The sequence below is a fragment of the Sceloporus occidentalis genome, unplaced genomic scaffold (assembly GCF_023333645.1).
Source record: "Sceloporus occidentalis isolate IW3139 unplaced genomic scaffold, rSceOcc1.0.p SCAF_1, whole genome shotgun sequence".
In the NCBI taxonomy this organism is placed as follows: Eukaryota; Metazoa; Chordata; class Lepidosauria; order Squamata; family Phrynosomatidae; genus Sceloporus; species Sceloporus occidentalis.
Window position 1 is genome coordinate 73,003,117 of NW_028316981.1, and position 22,843 is coordinate 73,025,959.

Below are 22,843 nucleotides of genomic sequence, written 5' to 3' on the forward strand. Positions count from 1 at the left end.
GGTAGTAATCTCCTGGCAATGTTAATCAGACAAAATCAAGCACGTTTGAATCCTATGCCAGTGTAACATAATTTTCCCTTATCCTGTAAAGCAGTGTTGAAAGATCATTTTTCTGTATCCTGTCATATTTCAGTACTCAAATAACTTTGTGATGTCTAGGCTGTGAAGTTCTTTGTTTGGAGATAAGGAGTGGGACAGGATCCATTTGGCTAGAAACATCTAAATAATTCTTAAGCATGTGTAGGAACTGGCTGTTACAGTAAATGTCCCTCCAACTATAGCAAACCACAATTACCCCCCCCCCTCCTTTCATCCTCCTTCCTGGTTCTATTAGAGCAGGGAGGTAAAAAATCTCCTCCTCCTCCATGCAGCTGAGTTCACATGCATGGCATCACCTATCTACTGTTGCTGTTGGGACAAAGATAGCAGTAAGCACTACCTGCCCCATACTGTCTGGTATTAGAAAGGGCAGTCTGTAAGGGCAGGGAATGAGCATACTCTGTTCCTGCCTGCTTTTCAGGTTGTTCGCACAACTACAGATGTTCCTTCATAAACATAGCTGTAGGCTTTTCTTGTTTGTGCTTCAGAAATTGGGTGCCAAGTATAACACAGTTTGTACAGTTTGGTCTTTTTACAGGTTTGAGATTTTATCTTGTCTGACTTTAGAATACAATAATCAAATCATGGGCATAATCTTCTGTCCACGGTGTATCTTTAGAAATTGTCTTCCTGGAAAGTTGCACTTGGATAACAGCAAGATCCTCACCTGGCCCATTTTGGCACCACTGGTTTTTGCCCAGAGTGCCTAGGTGACCATATTGCTGTCGTGGGTAGTTTTGACTCTTGGCAACTATTGTTGGAGCAGTGGTCTTTGGTTTGGAACAGATCTCCCTGCTTGGCATCTTTTTGACACTGGAAGCTTTGCTTTATTCAAATAATCCATTTGTCCCCTTTCTAGCTGACAGCTCAGATAATTTGGATTTGGAAGATGACATAATGTTGTCTCTGAATGAATGAAGAGTGGCCATCCTACAGGATGTTGGCAGCAGGAAAGCTCCCGTCTCAGAAGCCAGGAGACCAAATCAGGAGGCGATACTGTACACCCTCTCAGATTGTAATTCTTGGGCGAACATCTAAAGAACTCCAGCCCTTCCGATCTTGCAGCGGACAGATACAGGCGGCTGGCATGACCAGAGCCTCCCTACAGAGACCAGGGGCTTGGCCTTTAATTTCTTTTATTCTTTTGGTTTTTAGGATGAGGAAAGACTCTCCTCTCCAGGGAGACTTCTGAAGATATTTCACAGTATATTTTCTTTGTATAAAGTTCTTTCCTAAAGAACAGAAATAGTTTTATATGAAATAAAAAAGGATTAAAAAAACAGGCAGATGTTATAAAGAAGGTACAAATTTGTATCCTAATATTTAGTCACCATGATAAATTTCTGGGGGAGAAAAAGAAGTTAAAAAATAACAAAAAGGGCATTTTTATTGAAAAGAGAAGGGTGGGAGAAAGTGAATCATGGATTGCAAAAACTGTTGATGAGTGATTTTTATTTTGCATATAATTTTTTAATAGAGGTGTTGCTACCTGCTGTGAAATGTTCATTTTTTGGTCAGATGCCTTTTGTCCTGTCAAGAGCCCCATGAGACTTCTGGCTGTGATGCCACAGTGAAAGGCTGGAGGTCCTGTTCAGAACCTGCCATTGCTGGAGATATAGGACTTATCTATAAGTTCCCCTTCATGCTATCCCATCCTTGTGATTGAAATTTTTAAATCTCCCCCCTTTCCCTTCTGCCCTTTGTGTGAAAACTGCAAATTGAAGGCCTTTTTCTTTAATGTAAATTGTATTTATTAAAAAAATAAATAAAATAAAATTCATTTGCTGCCTTTGTTGGATCTCCAACTCTTCAAGCTGTCTCCTGTGCCACAAGATAGTTGTTTATACAGGAATTGCAACTGCATTCACATGAGCTGAACCGGGGGGGGGGGGGGGGCATACATCCTTAATGTTAACGTGAGTACGCAATTTGAGATTTGGGAGGGGTACTTTTCTTCACTTTAACATCTTTTGATAAATGATTATCAAAATATACCCATAAAGACAGTGCAGACATTACAGTTAGGAAAATTTAAAAGATGTCCATGAATAATTTAAAATTTTCCCATCTGTCTCCCACAGATAACTGTGATTGATTTATTCATATTTGTGAAGACTGCCTACATATATGTACCCCATATCAGCTGGCAAGTGCTTTAAAAAAATCAAGGTGATTCCTTACTATTTTGCCTGCACTTAAGACTTCCAGTGAAAAATTTTGGTGAAAACATTTTGTTCATCCCCAGATTTTCCTGTTTCAAACACCTATCCTTTTTCTGATTTAATCTTTGAAAATGAACAAGACAGATGCCACAGTGGTTATAAATTAGCTGCACTAATAACATTGATAAGGTGAAGGGTGTTTAGAAATGATTGAAATTAGTGAAAACTGCCTTTAGCTGTTCATGTGTGTATTTCTCCAAGTTCAGGCCTTTTCTGGAAATTTATCAAAAGCTATTCAGAAGGAAACAAACCATTCCTTTTAAAGATCTGGAGCCATTTAGAAATGTCTTCTTGACCCTTCGTGATTTTGTTGACTTACCAATATCATACATCAGTGTGACTGATGCTTCCCCAATGTCACCTTGTTCCAATATGCCAGCACACTGGATGGAGGTCTAATATGGTGAGATTTGGTAGAATCTTCTGTACAGAAAATTCTCTCCTCCACTTCAGAAATTTGTTTTTTGACAAGTCTTCCTTGTTGCAATTTGTGCCAAATTTAATTCAGATCTGTAGATGAAGTCTGATAGCTATTAGCAAAATCTGGCAAGAGACCAGCATTTACATGTCTAACATCTAAGTCTTAATCTAGTTACTGTGAGATAGGCCCAAACCTTTCAGAATAGAGGTTCAAGTCTTAACTTTGTTTAGGATGTGGACTGCAAGAGATTCTTCAGCAAGCCATTTTGAATAGTTTCTCTGACACATCTGATGAGTTGGATTTTCTATGCCCACTACCCTAATTTCACTGTACAATAACAGATTTTAGTTGCCTTAAATTAAATCGAGCAGAGATGGTAAATCTCAGAAGCCAGACTTGGGCTGTACAGGATAGCAGTTAACATCCTGTACGGTTCATGTCACTGCTGCATGGTGTGCTAAACTCAAAATAATTTTTCTGTTACCCAATCTACTCATTCTTAATGTTGCCAATTCCTTGAAAAACAAGATTAGAAAGAGAATTATGCAAGTTAAGTGGATGTGCATACATCTATTTATTAATTGCATAACTTAAGACACAAGTGGAGTTAACCTAGTGTAGAATGTGGGTTGATTTTACCACAGCATATACACACTCCACCTTATATTTTACAATCCACGCTTCATTCTTTTTACCTGAGGGCCACTTCACAAAACCATAGCCTGCATACATAGCCATGTCTGACAAGTATATTCTGCTGCAAGTACATACATGAATCCCCTGATAGTTGTGATTTCTACTATATGGGGCCAATTGGACAATGTGTTTTTATTGTACCTGTTTCTATGCAAATTTTCTCTACCAAGGTGGTTATCCCATTGCCTCATGTCCTGCAAGAATCCCAGAGCAGTTAAGAGTGAGATCATCATGTGTAAGATTGCCACTTTCTGACCAAGAAGGATTTCTAGGTAGTACATCTACTGCCTAAACCTGTTGTGTATTGCATGGGGTTGGGGTGAACTGCATTATGTATAGTACAGTACAGTACACACACACTATAAACAGGTAACCTTGTCATGTTTTTATTTTTGTGATGAAGGAACTCAACAACATAATCATTTAGATTTTGTTATCAGGTCCCACTCAAGTGCCTGGTTATTTGTCTTCCTGAGAACCCTGCAGTTATTAACAGGAAATCCAAGGAACGGCTTTGAATTTGCAATATTATAATCAATCCAACAGTCAACACTGAAAAGAGGAGGAGGGGAAAAATTCAAGGTGCCTTGTGTCTTAATGCAGAGGTGCTGGGGGCTGGACTAAACATTTAAGCTCCACAGGGCTGTTCTTTGGTTAAGACCACCTTAAAAGTTCTCACCCACCACAAAAAGGCTGGTCTAATCAAGGCTTTATTACCTTATCATTATTATTTTTTTAAATCTGGTATTAACTATTGATGAACGAAGCAACCAGGCTTCAACTTTCAGAGAAAATCAAAAAGCACAAAAACTGGCATATTGTTGAACAGCAATAGAAAGAACTGCTGTTAGAAACTGAAGGAGATGTAGTTACTAGCTGCATCTACTGGAGCACAGAGCCAGCCTGGCAGACTACAGAAACCAGGACACTGCACAAAGTTAAAAATCCATCAGTGAACAAGGCTTTACTGACAACTTTCCATACATTTTAAAAAATAAGAACACAGCAGACAGTGTCACGTATTAAAAACAAATAAAATGGGACTCATTAAAATGGTATTAAAATTAATTAGAAGCTAATAAAATTGTAGAATTCTGTTGGAGGACTTTTGGGGACCTCACTCAAAATAATTGGCCTTAAAAGGAACCAGGCTGTGTGAGACAAAGCAACATGGAATCAGAGAAAGGAAGAAGAGAGGAGTAAATACTAGGCAGTATCTTTGACTATCACTATCACCATATGTTCTTCTTCTAACTTTCCCAATGTTCTTAGTGCGGACTGGAGGTACTGCTGGGAAAATTCGCAAGGAGGGAAAGCATAAAGCATGCCTGTGTTGTCTCTACCCTTTGCCCCTCCCACAGGAAGGCTGATCACCCCAGCAGCCTGTTTTTGTTTCAAGTAAGAGACCAGATTCCTGAGAAGCCGCCTTTGCAAGCCAGGCTCCACAGCAGGGAAGGTCCCTTCAGTGCCTGCTCCTTGAGTAGCCTGGGTAGCCAGCAGCACAGCATAGCCGTTGGGGCTTCCTTGCTTGATCCGTCGAGTTACTTCGTCCAGTTTGGGCTGGTCAAGCCGGAGTCTCTGAGCAATCTTGAGCTGCGTTAGCTTTCCACCAGACAAGTGGTCTTTCAGAAGCCCATTGATGACCCCCAAGTCCCCTTCAAGGATGTGCATAGATGTAGGGAAGCAGCTGTTCTTCAGGACAAGTTGCCCGTTCCAGGCGAGCTGTAGCGTGTGGGCATAATCTGACAAGCTTTTTAGTTTTTTTGTTTCAGATTTGGACTCTTCATGGGTCTTTGATTCAGACTCACCAGTTCGATGATTGCGTTCACTGTCCCTTTTTTTAGGCTGAGGAGGATCGGTTGTTTCACGATGAGGTTTCTCCTCTGATGCATGCCGATTGTTCTGGAGGGAGTTATTCTGTTCTTTCTCTGTGGTGGACTCGGTGGTGTGGTTTTCCTTCCGGGCCCGATCTGGGCTGCGGTCGGCAGCTGCCCCACCAGCCTTCGCCCTGCTTCTGTCCTCATACGGTGAGTGGGTGGCTCTCCCACGTTCACTGGAAAGGCTGCGGCGTTTGCGCCTCTCTTCCCAAGGCTTAAGCACGCTGCGGTCGCTGTCGCTGCCCCAACGTTCTCCACTCCGGCTGCGTGCTGACCGACTATAGGTCTCCAAATTATTTCTGCGCTCTGCATTTTTGACAGGACTAGCCCAATCAGCCTCTAGAAAGCCCCTTTCTCTGTCTGAGTAGAGAAGATGAGGAGGTGTCCTGTCTCTCACCCTTAGGTCTTGCTCTAGGCTCCTGTGTCTGCTGTAGCTTTCAGGTAGCAATTCATAGTGAACAGGCAGCGGGGCAGGTTGGTACTGCTGAGGGTAGCGGGCCTCCTCAGCTTTGGCAAAATCCACTCGCAGTCTCCTGTCTGGCCCGCCCAACGGGAAGCCCCTCATCTGCGCACATGCAGCCTGGGCAGCGTCCAAACTTTCATACTGGATGTAGGCAAAGCTGTCCCCCTTCACATAGTCAATAGTCCTGATGCTACCAAAGCGATCAAATTCCCTAGCAAGGGCTGCCAAAGAAGTACTGGGACCCAGGCCGCCCACCCAGAGTCGAGTAGTGGGGTTGGCTTTCCCATAGCCAATCTTGATGGGGTTCCTGCCAACAACCCGGCCAGACATGGCGACCTTGGCCCGATGTGCCATGTCCAGGTTCTGGAACTTGAGGAAGGCATAGGCCCCGCCTTGGCCCCGTGCCGGGCGCTTGATCACCACTTCCTCGATGATGCCGTACTTCTCAAAGGCCCGCCTCAGCTCCACCTCCGAGACGTTGTGGTCTAGGTTGCCGATGAAGAGGTTCCTGGTGGCTCTCTGGTCATCCTCTGGCATGAGGTCCTCCTCGGCCACTAAGGGGTAGCCGTAGGGCCGGCCACGCTCGTCGTACAAGCCGTAGTAGTCCAGCACCCTCTCCCGCGAGAGCCCCAAGGCAACCGCCTCCAAGGCAAAGGCTGCCGCTGCTGCCTGAGCGTGCCGTGGCCTGGGCTCCCTCAGCAGAGGCGTGGCGACGGGGGAGAGCGACCTCTGCTTGTAGGGGTAGACGCCATGGAGCGGGGGCAGGAAGGCCAGGGGCTCGGGGGCCGGGGCCGGCGGGGGCGTGCGGCTCCTCCTCCCTCCTCGCAGGTACACCGGCTCCACCTTGAGCGGCCGGTCGAAGAGCAGCAGCTGCCTGGCCCTGGCATGGCGCCGGGCGTCCCTTGCGTCCGCCGGGTGCCGGAAGTTGACGTAGGCCACCCGGCCCAGTTCCGGCGTGTGGGAGAGCTTGACGCTGATGTCGCTTGCCCCTCCGCTGGCGAAGCGCTGGAACTGGCGGAAGAGGCCGTCCTCCAGGAGCTGGTCGGGGAGGGCCGGGCCCAGGCCGCTCACCAAAAGGGTCTTGTACTCGCTGGAGCCCGGGGGATCCCCTGAGAGGCCCGCCAGGCCTGCCGCTGCAGCCGCCGCAGCCGCCACTGCGGAGAGGCCCAGCCCCGGGGCCAGGAGCAGGGAAGGGGCCACCACTGGAGGAGGGCCGCCCAGGAGCAGCGAGGGGGCCACCACCGAGGGGACCTTGGCCTTCCCGGCCCCCAGCACCCGAGAAGAGGAGGAGGAGGATGAAGGGAGCGGAGGCGGAGGAGGCGGCGGCGGCAGCGGAGGAGGAGGCGGAGGGGCTGCAGAGGTGGCGGCAGAGAGGGCTGCCTGGCTGCTGCTCCTGGCTGCAGAGGAAGAGGAGGCCGCTCCTCGGTGGTTGGAGTCCCCTCCACTGCCTCCAGGCCTCTCCTCCCCTCTGTGGCTGCGGGAGCTGGAGCCCCCCGCGGAGGAGGAGGAGGAGGGCTTGTCTCTGCTGCTGCGGGAGGAGGAGGAGGAGGAGGCGCCCCCAGAGGAAGAGGCTCCCCCTGAGCTCCGGTGTGGGCCCCGCCGGCTGCTGCTGCTGCTGCTCCCTCCTCCGCCGCCGCCGTCCCTCTCCCGCTCCCGAGGCCTTTTGGCGGAGGACGAGGAGGAGGAGGGGGCGCCCCCGCGAGCGCCCCCGGACACGGCCGTCTCCCCGCCCCGCTTCATGGCTCCGGCCCAAGAGGCTCAGGAGGCGCCTCCGGCGGAACTGGCGCTGGCTGCCATCTTGGACAAAAGGGGACGAAGGAAGAAGAGGGCGGGGCCCGGCTCCGTTGCCGCGCCGTAGACGCGCCTCATACGTCATCACCCCGCGCCCCCGCCCAGGAGGGAGAGAGGGCGAGACAGCGCATGCGCGCGCAGAGGGAGGGGACGGTGGCGGCGGGGGACAAAAGGCCTCGGGGTTCCCTTCGCGCGCCTCGCTCTCTGCCAGGCTCCTCTTCCTCCTCCTGGTGCCTCCTTTTGTCCCCCTGAGGAGGGCTCGAGGCGGGGAGAGGCTGACTCTGCTTCGCAGGAAGCCTGGCACTTAGCCCTGGTCAGGCTGCTTCCTTGTCGAGGCACCCAGTGGGGGCCCTGAGTCTTCCCCACTTCGCCAGCTTCCTCGGGGTCGGGGAAGGCACGCTCTGCGCCCGAGAGGGCGGCATTGGCAAACCCCACCCTGAAGGAGCTTGCCAAGAAGACCCCTGACAAGGTCGCTCTCGGTCGGAAAGGGCTTGAAGGCAGCGGGCGAGGAGCCCGGAGGACATGAAGGCTTTGGCGGGGGAAGGAGCTGCTCCTCCTCCTCCATCCAAACGCCCTCTTCTGTGGGGCCCTGAGGCAGAGAGAGAGAGGCTCCCAACCTTTGGTCTTCCCGCTCTTCTGGAGTCAGCGCCCAGACGCCTTTGCCTCAGGGAGAGCAAGGCAAAGACATCTGGAGCAGCAGAGGCTGAGAACCGATGCTCCGAGGCCAACTATCACAGGGCCATCTGGGGCTGAGAGTGTGTGACTCCCTCTCCCCAAGGCCACCCAGGGGGCTTCCATGCCCAAGGCGGGGGTCAAGCCCTGGCCCTATGCCAGGCGGATCTTCTGTGCCGCCACCGCCAAAGCTACAGGAGGCCCCTTGTTTTCACTCTGGCAAAGCAAATACACAGGCAGGCTGAGCTCCCCTTCTCCAAAACCCTTGGGACCCCAATTGTGTTCCAGAGAGGCAGGATGCACATTATGATTATTCAATGAATTGAAATAACTCTGTCCATCCATGTGTACAGTGACCCGTCATAAAGCAGCAGAGTCACTGTCTCAGGCACCCAGCAAAGAAGTTCTGGGTTTTTGGAATAGTCAGGCATTCTGAACAAGGGAAACTCAGCTTGTAGTAAGTGCTATGCATTTGGCAGAGGGCCAGGTGCAAGCAAAACACAGACTCAAGGGAAGGACAGGGGACTTGCAATGGCCCACTTCTTCAACTCCCAGCCTCTATCAGCCCAAGCCCTGGACACCAAGGAGAGACGAGGAGGGGAAATATTTCAACAACTCACAGGAGGATACTCATTCCTCATCCATGGGTTACTGAAAGAAAGGGACATTGCTTTATTTGTGCAGAAGCTCGATAATCACATTTTTAGAATAGTATTCAAGGCAAGATTGGTACCTTCAAAGCCACCTTGCTCTATCATTATTTTGACACTTCTGTGATATTGTTAGATTTAGAAAACATCTGTCAAAATAATGCATGCTGAAATTCTGCTTGTTTTAAACTGCACTGTTAATGTGCATAGGACAACAGCTTCATTACTTAAACTGGCACCCAGACAGCTGTCAGACCTTATAAAGAACAAGAGTCCCTATTGTCTGGCTCTGTGAAATATTTTGGACATATGCTCATGCAACAAGAATTCCCCGGCCCTCCACAAAATGAGAGCCAGTTTGGGAGGATACAACAACGTGTGTTCCACTAACACAGATCATCATACAATATGGAACCTTTGCATGGCAGAACATGGCTGGACCTTGTACACAAAACTGGTGACAGTAAATCAAGTTGGAAGCTACTGTCAAAAGTTACTGGGGTTTTACAGGAACAGGTATTAATGACAGATTTCTGAGCGCCAGTGGGAGATACAATATAACTTAGCCCAGCTCTTGACTTATGTAGTGCTTAAAACAAATTACCTCTGAAAATGGGGCCAGAGGAAAAGCTCCAAATTCTGTGGAAGACCCTCACCTGCAGTAGCAATTGTAAATACTGAACTTGGACAAACAGAGATGGTGCCAATTAGCTTGAGCGCCAACCTTTTTAACTTTGGTTAGTGCCAGCTAGCATTTTATAAGATGATGCTATTATCCTGTTCAAACATAACAGTCCACATCTTCAAAGCATATGGCCCAGTCCACCTGGCTCTGACGTAACACTGTAAAATTCACATAGCTAATCTGCACAAAGTAACAAACTATTAGCAGAGTGGGCACTCAGGCCATACAAACTGTATGTTTGGTTGCTAATGTGTATGAAAAAACTGGGTACATAGGCACATACATAAACATCACCACTAAACTTGCCCGTATGCCTGGCCTAATCCAGGTCTTCAGATGCTTAGCTCCAATGTTTATAAATAACCATATTTAACTGAACATGGTTAATCTCCTATACAAAATATGTTTTCAAAATGTGACAGTACAGAATGCTCCCCCGGCACACACAGTATTCAGAACTTAGGGCATATGTGAATATTCATGTTCTGATGCCCAGTTCAGCACCACACACGAGTAAACACCTCTGTAGGCCTGTTTCACAGACCATATCAATACACCTATTAAATAATGCTAGAAAGGTACCCACCTTGCTTGTATTCAGTGCCAGACTCAACTTGTATAAGACCTGATTTGCCACTGAACTTGTACTGTTTCTCTTATATTACCTGACACTGGATTTCATAATGTTTATTTTAAAAATCCCATACATGTGTCAATTTTTAAACATAAATCAGACAAGAGAAATAAAAACTTGAGACATGACAAGGCAGTTGAACCAACATTCGAAGAAATGTTCCAAATTGACAATTGAAACCCAGTTAAATAAGTTATGAAAACAACTTTCCAGGAAAGAAAATAAAAGATTAACATAGTTGTGTGTCACTCGCTAATGTGCTCGAAGCCACTTGTATGGTCAGAGGTCTGTCCGCGAACTGGCTGCTTTTGGTGCATATTTAGGCATCAGTTCATTGATTTTCCGAATATAGTCTGATTTTTCTGCACAGCCTTTGCATGTTTCACCCCAGTCGTCTAATATCTTTTTCAGTTCTTTAACTCTCAGTTTCTTCAGGTCCACAGTACTCAGATCAATCTGTTTATCTGATGAAAAAATAGGATATGTTATTATATACAGTGTTCCCTTCTACTGATGCTGCTTTCAGATTACCAGATCCTCGTATATCATTACTCAGATAAAGTACCACAGATTTCACTCCTACTTCCCCTCAGTTCAGGGCACACAGGAACACCATTCTTCCTGCCCCCCTCTTAACCATCAACCTTGTGGAAAAACAAGGTAAGCTGGGGAGAATCCCCACTTTCACAGCGTTTAAAAGTAGCAACATGTCTATTAAAAACCTGCAGGAAAAGATTAAAATGGCAAAGTTATTCTAAACAAATTTATGTTGAAGAGAAAACCAGGGGAAGGTTTAGATTCCATTTATTTCAGATAGGACTATAGTCTGCTTCAAAGATGTTTATTTAAATGCCTGGCAAATTGTATTTAAACAATTCAATGATTATTTAAATGTAGCATTGAGCTGATTAGCCTGTTTTGTAAGACTTCTGAGAAAGGGTTATGGCTTTCCCTTGCAGTGTTTTATATTTCAGTTAGTAGGAATCAATTGGTTCCTGTTGCAGATTGTTGCAGCTTTACCTTACACTTCTACATACACATAACCAAGCTTAATCCCTTCTACTATTTCTCTCATGTATGCGCTGGCTAAGCTATTTATTGACATCATTCCAGCAATGACCTTCTTGATTAGAGCACAGCCCAAAAGGGTCACAATGACTAGACAGATGGATGTTAACTGACAACCATGATTTGGCCAATGGGTACTAGCTTTAAGCTGTCATGCTCTACCCTTCCCTCATGGGCTCCAATTCCCTTTCTGAGAAGCCATACCATGGACCATTGGTATGTAACAGCAAACAGTGGCTTGCTGGGAACCAGAAAGTCACAGGCAAAAATTGAGCATATGAGCCTCGGCCTTGGAGCCAACACCCAAACTGTGCTTTCACCATTATTTATAAGAATGTTGCACTGCCTTAACACAGGCCAGATAGATAATATGCATCAGTAATGATTTGCTACAACCTCAATGTTCTTTTCAGCAAGCAATTTTCTCCATCCAGTTTTTCTAGAAAAGACATACTACCTCTATTTCTTGCTCTTTGCTGTTTTTTTTAATCACCCATAATGTTTCAAACTGTATATGACTAAACACATGTATTCCTTTCCCTATCATTTTACTGTCAGGCATAGCACTGTGCTGCTTACTTGGGAGTAAACTGCAAGTTATTCAATTTGATCTTACTTCCAAGTAAGTCACAGTTGTCACATCCTTGTATCATCATCCATCCCAGAAACCTTTCCATGACTGAGATAGTATTTTGTTTTAGAAGGCCAATACTGGTCTGTAGAAGGTCATGGCTGAAATAGACCTGCCTAAGTGCTGGATTCTTTGACTAGCAGTACTAGTAGTTTCATCAGTTTGTCTGAGGATCATGAGACCTCTTCCCAATGGAATACTCCACACAGAGTAACTGGCCTAAAGCTAGATGCTTTGCAGAAGCACATGGTATTTGCACCATCAGACAAATCAAAGTTGCTTTAAAGATAGTAAACAAACAAAAAAGCCACTAAAAACCAATACTTGGAAAAGTGTGTGGAGGGAGAGTAAACAGTTATGCGTGTGAGGAAAAAGCGAATAGAGGTTTTTGCCTTCATAACATTAGAAGCTGGGGAGTTATCTAATGAAGCTAAATGGGTTACAAGACAAAGTACTTCTCATTTAGTGCATACCTAAAGAATTCACTGTTACAAGACTATTTGTTAGCGATGAACATAGAAGTTTAATTGAGTTAGTGATTTAAGGTTATAGGTTTGAACCTTGGGTAGAATGTTGAAGATAATAAGATTGTTATATTGGTTTATATTGCTAGAGTGTGGGAAAGTACTACTATGCAAAGAGGGCCATGTTTATATGTTTTGAGGCTGTTTAATCTTAGTGAGCAGAAATTCAGAGTAATGTAATACTCCTGTGTGAAGCATCTACTATTTTGAAAATGTTACCGTTACCAACTATGTTTTGAGAAAGTTTGAAGCATGGGAATGTTTGGATGAAAAAGACCAATTGGTTTGCCTTTTGGACTTTGGAGATGGGTATATGAATGTACTCGCTTGAGTCTAATTGTAACTTTAGATCTGTCAAAGAGCCGCTGTGCCCTGCTATGTTTTGTTTTCCTTTCAATAAACTATCCTGTTTGACAAAGTCCAGGAGATGTGGATAGGGTCCTTTGAGAGGTGAGAGTCACAATGTGTAGCCTAGATCCTTGCCCTTCCTGGCTTATCAAAAAAAGCTAGAGGGGGATTGGCTAAATGACTAAAGGAAGTGGTTAATGCCTCACTGAAACAAGGCAGAGTTCTAGCTGGCCTGAAGGAGGCTGTTATAAAACCATTACTAAAAAAGCCCTTGCTGGATCTCACCATATTTATCAGCCAGTCTCTCACATTTCATTTTTGGGCAAGGTTTTAAAGTATGTGATGGCCTCCAAACTCCCTGGGGTTTCTGAATGAGATGGAGTATCTACATTCATTTCAATCCAGTTTCAGGCCTGGCTCTGGGACAAAGACAGCTTTGGTCGCCTTGGTGGATGATGTAAGTGGAAAGCTAGACAGGGCAAGCCCAGAAGGTGGTCCTGGGGAACTCTTGCTTGACCGCTTGGCTGGTGGGGTCCCTCTGTGCTCGGTTCTGTCCTCCATGCTATTTAACACTTACATAAAACTGCAGGAGAGGTTGTCCAGAGTTTTGGGGTTTGGTGCCATTCATATGCAGATGACACCTAACTTGATTACTCCTTTCCACCAGAAATTAAGTGTTTGGTCCTAAACTAGGATCTGTCATCAATAAGAGACCAGATGAGGATGAACAAATTGAAACTTAATCCAGACAAGATAGAGGTGCTGCTGGTCAGTCAGAAAGGAATAGGGATTCAGCTTGTGCTAGATGGGGTTACACTCCCTTTGAAGATGAAGGTCTGTAGCTTGGATTCACCTCTGAGCCTGGATGTTCAGCCTTCAGTGGTGGTAGGAGTGCATTTACAGAGTTAAAGCTTATAGGCCAGCTGTGCCCATTCCTTGAGACAAAAGATCTGGCCATGGTGACACACATCTTGTTTACTGTAATCCACTCTACTTGGGGCTGACTTTGAAAAGAGTTTGGAAACTTCAGATAGTCAAAAGAGCTGCAACCAGACTGCTAACTGGGGCTGGCTGCAGGGAACACACAACTCCCTTGTATCAACAGCTTCACTGGCTGCCACTCCATTTACAAGCACAATTCAAAGTGCTACATTGGATCTGTAAAGCCCTATACGGTTCTGGTCCAAATTATCTGAAGGATTGTATTTTCCCTTAGAAACCAGCCCATGCTTTGAAGTCTGCTGGGGAGGGCCCTTCTCTCTGTTCCACCACTGTTACAGTTACATCTGGTGGGGACATGGGAAAGGCCTTCTCAATGGCAACCCTCAGACTTGGAATTCCCTTCCAAGAGAAGTTAGACTGCCACCTTCTCTACTTTTTTTTCGCAGGCAAGTAAAGACTTTTCTGTTTAGAAAGGTGTGTGATGATGGACTGTATAAGGCCTATACGACCAAAATAATGTGCTGGATCTTGTTAATTGTTATGCTGGTGTGTGTATGTATGTTTTAAGGATATATGTTTTTAAATCTGGTTTTAACTTTTTTGATTGTTTAATCTTGCCTTATCTTGTGGGTTTTTAATGATTTTTTAAAATTTCTTGCAAGCTGCTTTGCATCTCAGACTGGGAAAAAGTGGGACATTAATGAATATAACAATGATAAGGTTGAGCAGGATGTCACATCTTATTTTTAATTAATCAATTCTATAACCAACTCACCATATTTCAGCTCGCAGATCTGGCTATCTTTCTTCTTCAGCTTCTCACAAACCTTCTCAACAGGGATGTGATTACTTAGAGGTTTTGACACCTCATTAATAATTTTAGTGGCTGCATCACTAGTTGCTCCAATGTAATAGCACTAGAGAGTGAAAGAGAAAATGAGTAATCAGGACTTCTAAAAAATCTTGGTTGCACCTTCCTTGAGAGACGCTCGATAAGATAGTAGAAAACAAATGTTTGCCTCCCCTGCAAGAAAATATGGCAGTGTCATTAGGTTTCTGTTTTATTGAAGTTCTCCATGATACAGGAGACAGCCCACTTTCCATTCTGTGGCCTAAATCCAGTTGCTAATCACAAGTACAGTAGACCCATTTAATCAGTGGGATTTACATAAATGGTATCTTACCAAGAAGTAATTGACTCAGTGGGTCTACTCTGAGTAGAACTAGCAATGAGATTTAGGCCACAATACATGGATGATCAAATGCACTATTTTTACCCCTTAACACTTAAGAGACAACACATTTGTCTAAGGAAGCCAGAATATGCCAACTGACCAATATAACTGTCCAATGGTGGGACACCTGGCTTTCCTATTTCTGTCAGGAATGCTTTCAAGAAAGTCTTTGAGGAAAAGGATCATGACACAACTGGATTCTTCAAGCTTACAAACTATACATTAAAAGCTAATAAACCTAAAATCCACATAAAACCATTCCATCTAGTACACCTCTTCTGATGCCATCACTCTATCTCTGTTCCTCTAAGAGAAAACATGAAATGACTAAATCTTGCCATTCCACAAAAATACACAATATATCTGTCAGCCAAGTGTCCCACAATTGGATAGTTACATCGACCTGTCTGAAACAGACCAGAGCACTTGGTTTCTAAATAATGCTAGAAGAGGGTTGTTTATGAGCATACACTTTGCACTTCTGAACTGTGCTGTGCTGGCCTAGCCTTTTCACTACTAGTAGTGAAGCTCACTTTGTTTCATATTGGTGGGTTTAATGAAACACAGGAAGAAAAATATGTTGTAGATGTATTACAAGAAAACTGGTCTCTATCCAGAGGTGACTAATAAATCCCAAGGATACCTGAAATAAGGAAATGGCACTTAAATCCAGTGAAAGTCTGCATGTTGATAGCCAAAGGTTAACCTAAACAAGATAGAACTGTAGCTGGCTAGTTAAAAAGCTGTTTGGAAGCCTGATATACAGGTTCTCTTGCACAGGGGTACTCGCTTGAAAAATCAAGTTTGCAGTTTAGGAATGTTTCTAGATGCCCAAACAACAGGTATCGGCAGGAATGCTTTTGCAGTTTAGATTGACATGCCAGCTGATCTTTCTTTGGAGAAAGACTATCAGACATGCTCCACTCACATGTGGGACAGCCTTTGAGCAGCATTCAGATACTTCACCTAGTGCGCTAGGTAGTGTTGCTATTTTTGTTAAATGTCAACTAACTCCTGTTGTAACAATTCCTGATTCACTTCTAAGCCCTATTTGAAGTGCTGGTTATCACCTTTAAAGCCTTAAATGGGTACTGGCATACTTGAGGGACTGTCTCTTGTGACAAGATACTGTTTTGCCATTCATAGCTCCAAGGTAGACATTATTTGGGGTCTCACAGCAGGCGACAGGTACAAAATTGGGCTTGTCATTATTGTGGTGCCCATACTCTGGACCTTTGTTATTAGTGATAAGCATGCAAAACTCACCAGTAACAAACCAAAGCTTTTGATTTTGGCATGCTTTTCATATAGAGACCTACATGTTTCTGCTTTAGTTATACACTATTACTGTTACCCTGCTCTGATTCCAGTTGTTTTAATGAATATTGCTTTCACCATAGACATTCCATTGCTAGAATGAATTTGGTAATGTTTGAAATAAATACACAAGAATTCTTCCTCCCAGCTCTTAGTAGTGTTCATTAGAACTCAACAGTTTACCAGTTTGTCTCTGTCTTGTAAAATCATCCACCTTTTCCCTATATCCCTTCTTTGCTTCAGGTTGCATTATTCATCAGAATCGCCACAGAACTTGAACACAGCCACTGTTACTTACCAGACGGTTTTCTTTGCCTTTTGTTTCTTTGCAAGATTTTAGAATTTCTTTTTCAATACTGTTTGGTGTAAACTCAACATTATTGTCCTTTAGGCTCTGGTAGAATCTTCCCAAGAATGACACACACACTGTGAAGGGAAGAACATGTGCATTATCCTAATGCTAAGCTGTTGTTCCAAGCGAACCTTTCTCAAAATTTCAAGGAACTTAAACATGAGCGAGGGATACCACGCCAAAAGATAAACAACTAACGGAGATGACAAATTACTAGGGATGAAGAAAAGGAGGGCAAGAAAATGTCATTCATTTCAAACACCAGGAGATTAATAAGCAGTATAAGAATGCAATGTAAACCCACCTGTATTCATTAAAAGCAAGCAGTGTGAACAGTTGGTACAGGTTGCTACACTATTTTATAACAAAGGGTTTATGGAAAACATGGGCACTGTGTTTCTTACTTCGTCATAATGTTAATTTGATTCTACTTAAAAAGTGAAAACTGAGGTCTTTCTAATCCTTCTCTTCAATGCGAGCCTAGTTTAATGTTTTAAATTGGTCTTTCTCCTGTCTTGGAAATATCAGAGGCAATAGATAAATTGTCTAAATAGTTTCCTCAGTGATAAGCATATTGTATCCTTCATGCAGACTTCAGTCTTTCTGCCTACCAGTGACATCAAAGAGCACTGGAATCCTAAGAGTGCTATGTTCAGTCATTTTCTTACAGTTTAGGGAGCTGGGTATGCTTACCTTGGGGAAGAGGTTAACATGATTACCATGTTTACATATTTGAAAGGCAGCAAGCTTGTTTTTTGCTGCTCCGGAGACTAGGACACAGAGTAATGGATGCAAACTACAGGAAAAGAGATTCCACCTAAACATTAGGAAGACCTTCCTGATGGTAAGAGCTGTTCAACAGTGGAACATCCTGCCCTGGGGAGTGCTGGAGTCTGGTTCTTTGGAGGCTTTTAAACAGAGGCTGGATTGCCATCTGTTGGGGGTGCTTTGATTGTGTATTTGTGTGTAGCAGAACGGGGTTGGACTGGATGGTCCTTGTGTTCTCTTCCAATTCTATGATAAGACTTGTGCTATGGGTGGCCAGGCAAGTACTGCTCCTTCCTGTACCATTAGCCAAGCTGTATGGGGGGAAATCCCACACCATCTTTACATTAGGTCCCATAGAAGCCTCAGCACAGATCCCTCACATCACTGAAGTAGCTCTGAAAAGAGGCATCCCTCTCACTGCTACTATAATGCAAGAATAAGGTCTGAAATTCCAGAACAGTTTTCTTTTCACCAATGACATCTGACACATATGGAATGATTGACTAGGAATTAATAGTATTTTGGAAGAAAAAGTTACTTTAATTGACAAACTTTGGATTGCACTGTCTTAAATCAAACTACTAACCTTAACCAATTTGTAGATAACCTACTTTTTCCTCAAAGATTAAGGCAAGATTTCCTACAGGAGCAAACAATGCCCTGACACTTCTTAAAGGGAATCTTCCCACTCCTGAATGGTGATCATAAGATAGTTAAAGCAAGTAAGATGAACTTTGGAAGGTAACAAGGTTCCTTGAATCCAAATGTTATATTTATTATAGAGTATGCTATTCTTCTACTCTTTACACAAAAGTGAAATACTTATTTTCTAGTTGTACTCAATTAGGCTTCCTTAAAAAAAGGCATAATAAATTTGCAGTGCCATTTTCTAACTGCTATGTTTGGTTTCAGGAACCCCTGTGGATAACAAAATCCATGGATGCTCAAGTCCCATTAAATACAATGCCATCACAAAATGGTGTCTCTTATATAAAATAGCAAAATCAAGCTTGGCTATTTGGAATTTATACTTTTTAAAAATATTTTCATGGTGTGGATGCTTGAACCCATGGATAAAAAATCCATGGATAAGGAAGGCCGACTGTGTATATGTTTATGTGTGTGTATATATATATGTGTGTGTGTATGTGTGTGTGTGTATTTAAGTGAAAGCAGTAAGCAGAACAAATTTAATATTAAGTCTGTCTTAAGTGAAGGCCTGACGAAGTGCTTTTGCTCTGTCTGAGCCATCTCTTGTTTCCTAATTCACAAGCTGTAGCTGAAATGTGTTCAGTTTCTGAAATGAAGACGTGGTAGGAAAAGCGACATCATTTCCCTGAAACACCTACAGGAAGTCCCAGTTATGTTCAGAATAGCTGCATTTTATCATTAACATTTCAACAATCATCTGCCCATATTTAAAAACACTCTGTAACTATGGCAGATGCTACATGGGTGAGTCTTACTCCTGAAAGATGCTTCTAAAGATAATCTGAGCCAGGGTTTATCCAAATTAAGTCACAGAACAACAAAGACATGAACAAGAGTTGCGCCTACAGCTGCTCTTCGTAGCCTAAGGACTAGGCAATGAGGAACACACTCTCTGCTTTTCGATCCAAGGCAGGGCTCCAGGGTCCACTCAGCCTTCCATCCTTTTGTAGGTTAGTAAAATGAGTACCCAGATTGTTGGGGGCAATTAGCTTACAGACTTAGAGAGTGCTTACTTCACTGATGAGCAGTACAGAAATGTACTTGCTATTGCTTTTAGTGTGTGACAGACACTCGAGCACATAGGCAAACGGTCGGCCTGTGGGAGAGTGTGTCAGTGCCTTCAAGCTCCCTTTCAATTCATGGTGACCCCACAAATTTCACAGGGTTTTCTTAGGGCAAGGAATTCTCAGGGGTTATCAGTTCCTTTCTATGAAATGTAGACTATGCTGCCTGGTATTCATTGGCAGTCTCCCATCGAAATGCTAACCAGGGCTGACCCTACTTAGCTTCCAAGATCAGACAGGATCCGGTGCCTTCTGGGTATACAGGCCTGCCTCTGGGAGAAACGATTTGTTAGGAAGTTCAAGGGAGGATCTAGGGGTGCCACTGCGACTACAGCGATCAAGATGAGTCACAACCCATGGCACAGCCTTGTCTGCCTCAGCCTTACAAGGCCAAGAGGACCAAGTAGGTCTGAAGGGGCAGGTGCTCACTGAGCAACCCCATTTACAATCATGGAAAGAACATCCAATATTAACCAGGCATAGTGGTTTGAGTGTTGGACTATGGCTCTGGGGAGCTGGGTTCAAGTCCCATCTCAGCCATGAAACCCAATGGGTGACTCTGGCCAAGTCACACTCTCTCAGCCTCAGAGGAAGGGAATGGCAAACCTCCTCTGAACAAATCTTGCCAAGGAGAACCCATGATACGGTCTCCTTAGGGTCTCCATAAGTTGAAACCTGAAAGGGCACAACAACAACCACTTAATCAGAAGCAGAGACTTAAGGAAGTTGTGTGTGTGAATGTGTGGGGCATTCCCAAGCCTTTTCTGGGGGCCCTGGCCCAGAGGCTTCACCCAAAGGTCCCTCCAAGCGACAGGGGCCGCTCCTTGGGCCTCGGGGAGCCATTTCCTTCCTCACAACAACCCTGTGAGGTGGTCCCCTGCTGCTCCCATGGGCAGAAAAGGCGAGGGGGCCGAGGAGGACAGGCAACAAGGGAGGAAGGAGGGCCTTCGGGGAAAAGGCAGGGGCAGGAAGCTCCAAACGCTGCTGAGGAACCCAAAGCCATGCTTCTTAGTACTGCTCAGGACGGAGGGCATTGGGGACTCCCTCCAGGACAGCTTGGAAGGGAGGACGTCTCTAGTCGACCTGACTATATAGTCACCTATACATATACATATATATATATATGTAATGGAGGAACAGGAGCCAGTTAAAAGCTGACAAGGGTCCTAGGCCTGTAAAGGAGGGGTGCTTCTTGGCCAGGCTGAGAGGGGGACGCCGAGGCCTCCCTCTGGATCAGGGCCTGAAGGGGAGGAGGCCCTGGTCCCCCGCTGGCACCAGAGCCTCCTCCATAACGCCCCAGGCCTCAAAGGCAGTGAAAGCTCCGCTTGCTGCTTAGTCCGGCTCCAAGAGGAGGGCGTTCTGGAATCCCTCCCCGGTCAGGAGGCTCTGAGAGGGAGGGAGGGCGCCTCTGGCCACTCTGACTCTGACTCTCTCTCTATATATATATCCATTTAGTGGAGGTCATGCTAAGAAACAGCCACAGACAAAAGAAGCCCTGCTCCTTAGGCTCAGGATGGAGGGCCTCTGGGGAGGGGAGGCTGGGATGGAGGACGTGTCCGGGAAAAGGAGGGCGCGGGGGATGATCTCTGTGCCTGAGCCCCTCCTTCCCGCCCTCCAGCCCCGCAAGCAGCCTCACCTTCGCAGTCCCCTTCCCTCAGAGCGCGGCTGCCGGCCGGGAGCAGGATGAGGGCCATGGCCGCCCAGAGCCCCTTGGCCGCCGCCATCCTCCGTGCCTTCCTTCTTGAGGTTCCCTCTGGAGCCCTTTTTCACAGCCGGCACCTTGGCGACACTCTCCCCGCCCACCCGCGCCCTCATTGGCTGCCCTCTCTCGCCCGCTTCCTACGTTGCGGCCTGCCATTGGCCCACTCCCTCCCGAATCTCCACGCTGCCTCTCCTGATTGGCTGAGCGGCGTTCGGGACCGGAGAGTTGGCGGACGGCGATTGGAGGAGAGAGATGATGAGGGCTAGAGGGGCCTGCAACGCCCCACATCCGTAATCAGGGGCGGCGCCATGTTTAGTCAGGGAACGCCGTATCGCCATCTTGATCCAGGGCGACGGCTCGGGAAGGGGGAGTCTCGCGAGATGATGTACTCTGCGCCTGCTTTGAGGCGGATTCTGAGATGGCCGTTTGGCGGCGGTTTAACTGCTCCGCCCCACGGGATTGTGGGAAATGTAGTTTGGTTTTTTTTGGCCCCAGAGCTGCTCTGAGAGAGAAAGATAAACGTCCCGCAAAACCAGAGTTCCCAGAATTCCCTGACACTGAGCCAGGGCAGTTAAAGTGGCCTCAGACTGAGTTATTTCTGCAGTGTGTTTCAGACCTCAGACTGTGGATGCATCCAGACTGGAGGAGAGAGAACTCCTCTCTGGGCCCCACAACAAACCCCAACTCCCAGAATTCCATAGCAAAGAACCAGGCACAGAGCAGGAATCATTTATACAAGGATGAGACCCCAGACCTGAGATGGGGAATGAATGTTGGACTGCAACTCTCATCATCCCCATCCAGACAGCTCAAATCATGAAGGGCCATGGGACTTGCAGTGCCACACAGTCATGATAGCCTTGGCTGAAGAGGGGGCATAAGTAAATAAGTATTGTTAGGATGAGGATGATGAGGATGATCTTGACTGAGTAAACCACCCCCTCCTCTTTCTTGCTGCTCATCCCATTTTGCTAATCTGGCACACAAGCAGTGGCATTCCTGGGGGGTGCGGGGGGTGCGGACGGCACCAGGGACGCCCCAAAAGGGGTGACGCCTGGATGGCGCCCCACACCTCAGTACTGCCGACGCGTTCTTCTCATGAGGGCACCAAGGGGGCTCCACACCCACAGCCCCCCTTGATGTCGCGTCACCCTGTTGGCCCCACTCCCCAGAAACCCCAGCCCCAGACTGGGTGACACATTCCCATCCGGCAGCACCACTGCACACAAACAGAGCAGCTCTGAGATGATAAAACAGACAACGAGCAGTAAGGACTGACTTCAGCCAAAAAAGCTAGGCTCACGTCTGTCCCGCAAAGGGCCTCCTCTGCTGCTGCGAGGAAGCTGTGGAACGACCTGCCGGAAGAGATCCGCCACCATGTCCCACTCTTCCAGACTGCAACAAGGCTCTGAAGACAGATCTCTTCCGGCAGGCCTTCCCAACCTAGCCAATAAACTCCCTTGTATGTGTTCATGGACAGGGTCTCAGTCTATGTCTCTCTGCCTGCCACAGTGTTTTTAATTCTAACCTAATGCTGTATTGCATTTTATTGTTTTTAAACTCTGATTCTTTAATTCTAGTTTTACTGTTGGGGAGGGGGTTGGGAAGGGGCCATTTAGTATTTTATTGTAATGTATTTTTACTGTTGTAACCCGCCTGTATTCCTAGTGCTTGGGTGGGCCATAAATACATTGATGATGATGATGATGATTATTATTATTATTTATTATTAACATTTCAAGTCGCACTCTCTCAGCCTCCTCAGGGGAAGGCAGTGGCAAGCCCCCTCTGACCAAATCTTGCCAAGAAATCCCCATGACATTTTTGCCTTAGGGTCGCCATAGGTCGGAAATGATTTGAAGGCGCACAACACAAACACATACACACTAACTAATAGGTGGAGAAGCCCATTTGTTGCTCTCTCCAAGGAGGGCAGGCAGAGCCTTGCCACCTGAAGGTCTCCTGCAGTGA

The 22,843-nt window shown here is 45.9% G+C and overlaps 3 protein-coding genes across 5 annotated transcripts in view; 1 reads left to right on the forward strand and 2 right to left on the reverse strand.

The window, feature by feature from the left end:
• The window catches only part of DCAF1 (DDB1 and CUL4 associated factor 1), a 46,631-nt gene extending 44,752 nt beyond the window's left edge, over positions 1-1,879 (forward strand). For all 3 annotated transcript variants that reach the window (XM_089525047.1, XM_089525066.1, XM_089525057.1), the window contains one exon: positions 959-1,879. In XM_089525047.1, the coding sequence (XP_089381173.1) occupies positions 959-1,017 (59 nt within the window). In that variant the 3' untranslated portion in view covers positions 1,018-1,879. The remainder of the gene's footprint in view (positions 1-958) is intronic.
• A 1,418-nt stretch (positions 1,880-3,297) lies between these two features.
• RBM15B (RNA binding motif protein 15B) lies at positions 3,298-7,584 on the reverse strand. The gene has a single exon (XM_089525078.1). The coding sequence runs from the start codon at positions 7,516-7,518 to the stop codon at positions 4,645-4,647; it is 2,874 nt and encodes a 957-aa protein (XP_089381204.1). The 5' UTR covers positions 7,519-7,584; the 3' UTR covers positions 3,298-4,644.
• A 1,305-nt stretch (positions 7,585-8,889) lies between these two features.
• Positions 8,890-20,979, reverse strand: MANF (mesencephalic astrocyte derived neurotrophic factor). Its single transcript, XM_089525091.1, has 4 exons — positions 20,807-20,979; positions 16,574-16,701; positions 14,499-14,640; positions 8,890-10,674 (listed from the first exon to the last, which is right to left on the reverse strand). The coding sequence occupies exons 1-4, from the start codon at positions 20,892-20,894 to the stop codon at positions 10,490-10,492; spliced, it is 543 nt and encodes a 180-aa protein (XP_089381217.1). The 5' UTR covers positions 20,895-20,979; the 3' UTR covers positions 8,890-10,489.
• Between the last annotated feature and the right edge of the window lie 1,864 nt (positions 20,980-22,843).

Coding starts and splice junctions, on each gene's coding strand:
- MANF (XM_089525091.1), bottom strand. CDS start 20,894: ATGGCGGCGGCCAAGGGGCTCTGGGCGGCCATGGCCCTCATCCTGCTC. Junction 16,702..20,806: donor GAGGGAAGGGGACTGCGAAG/GTGAGGCTGCTT, acceptor TTCCCTTCACAG/TGTGTGTGTCATTCTTGGGA. Junction 14,641..16,573: donor AAGGCAAAGAAAACCGTCTG/GTAAGTAACAGT, acceptor TTCACTCTCTAG/TGCTATTACATTGGAGCAAC.
- RBM15B (XM_089525078.1), bottom strand. CDS start 7,518: ATGAAGCGGGGCGGGGAGACGGCCGTGTCCGGGGGCGCTCGCGGGGGC.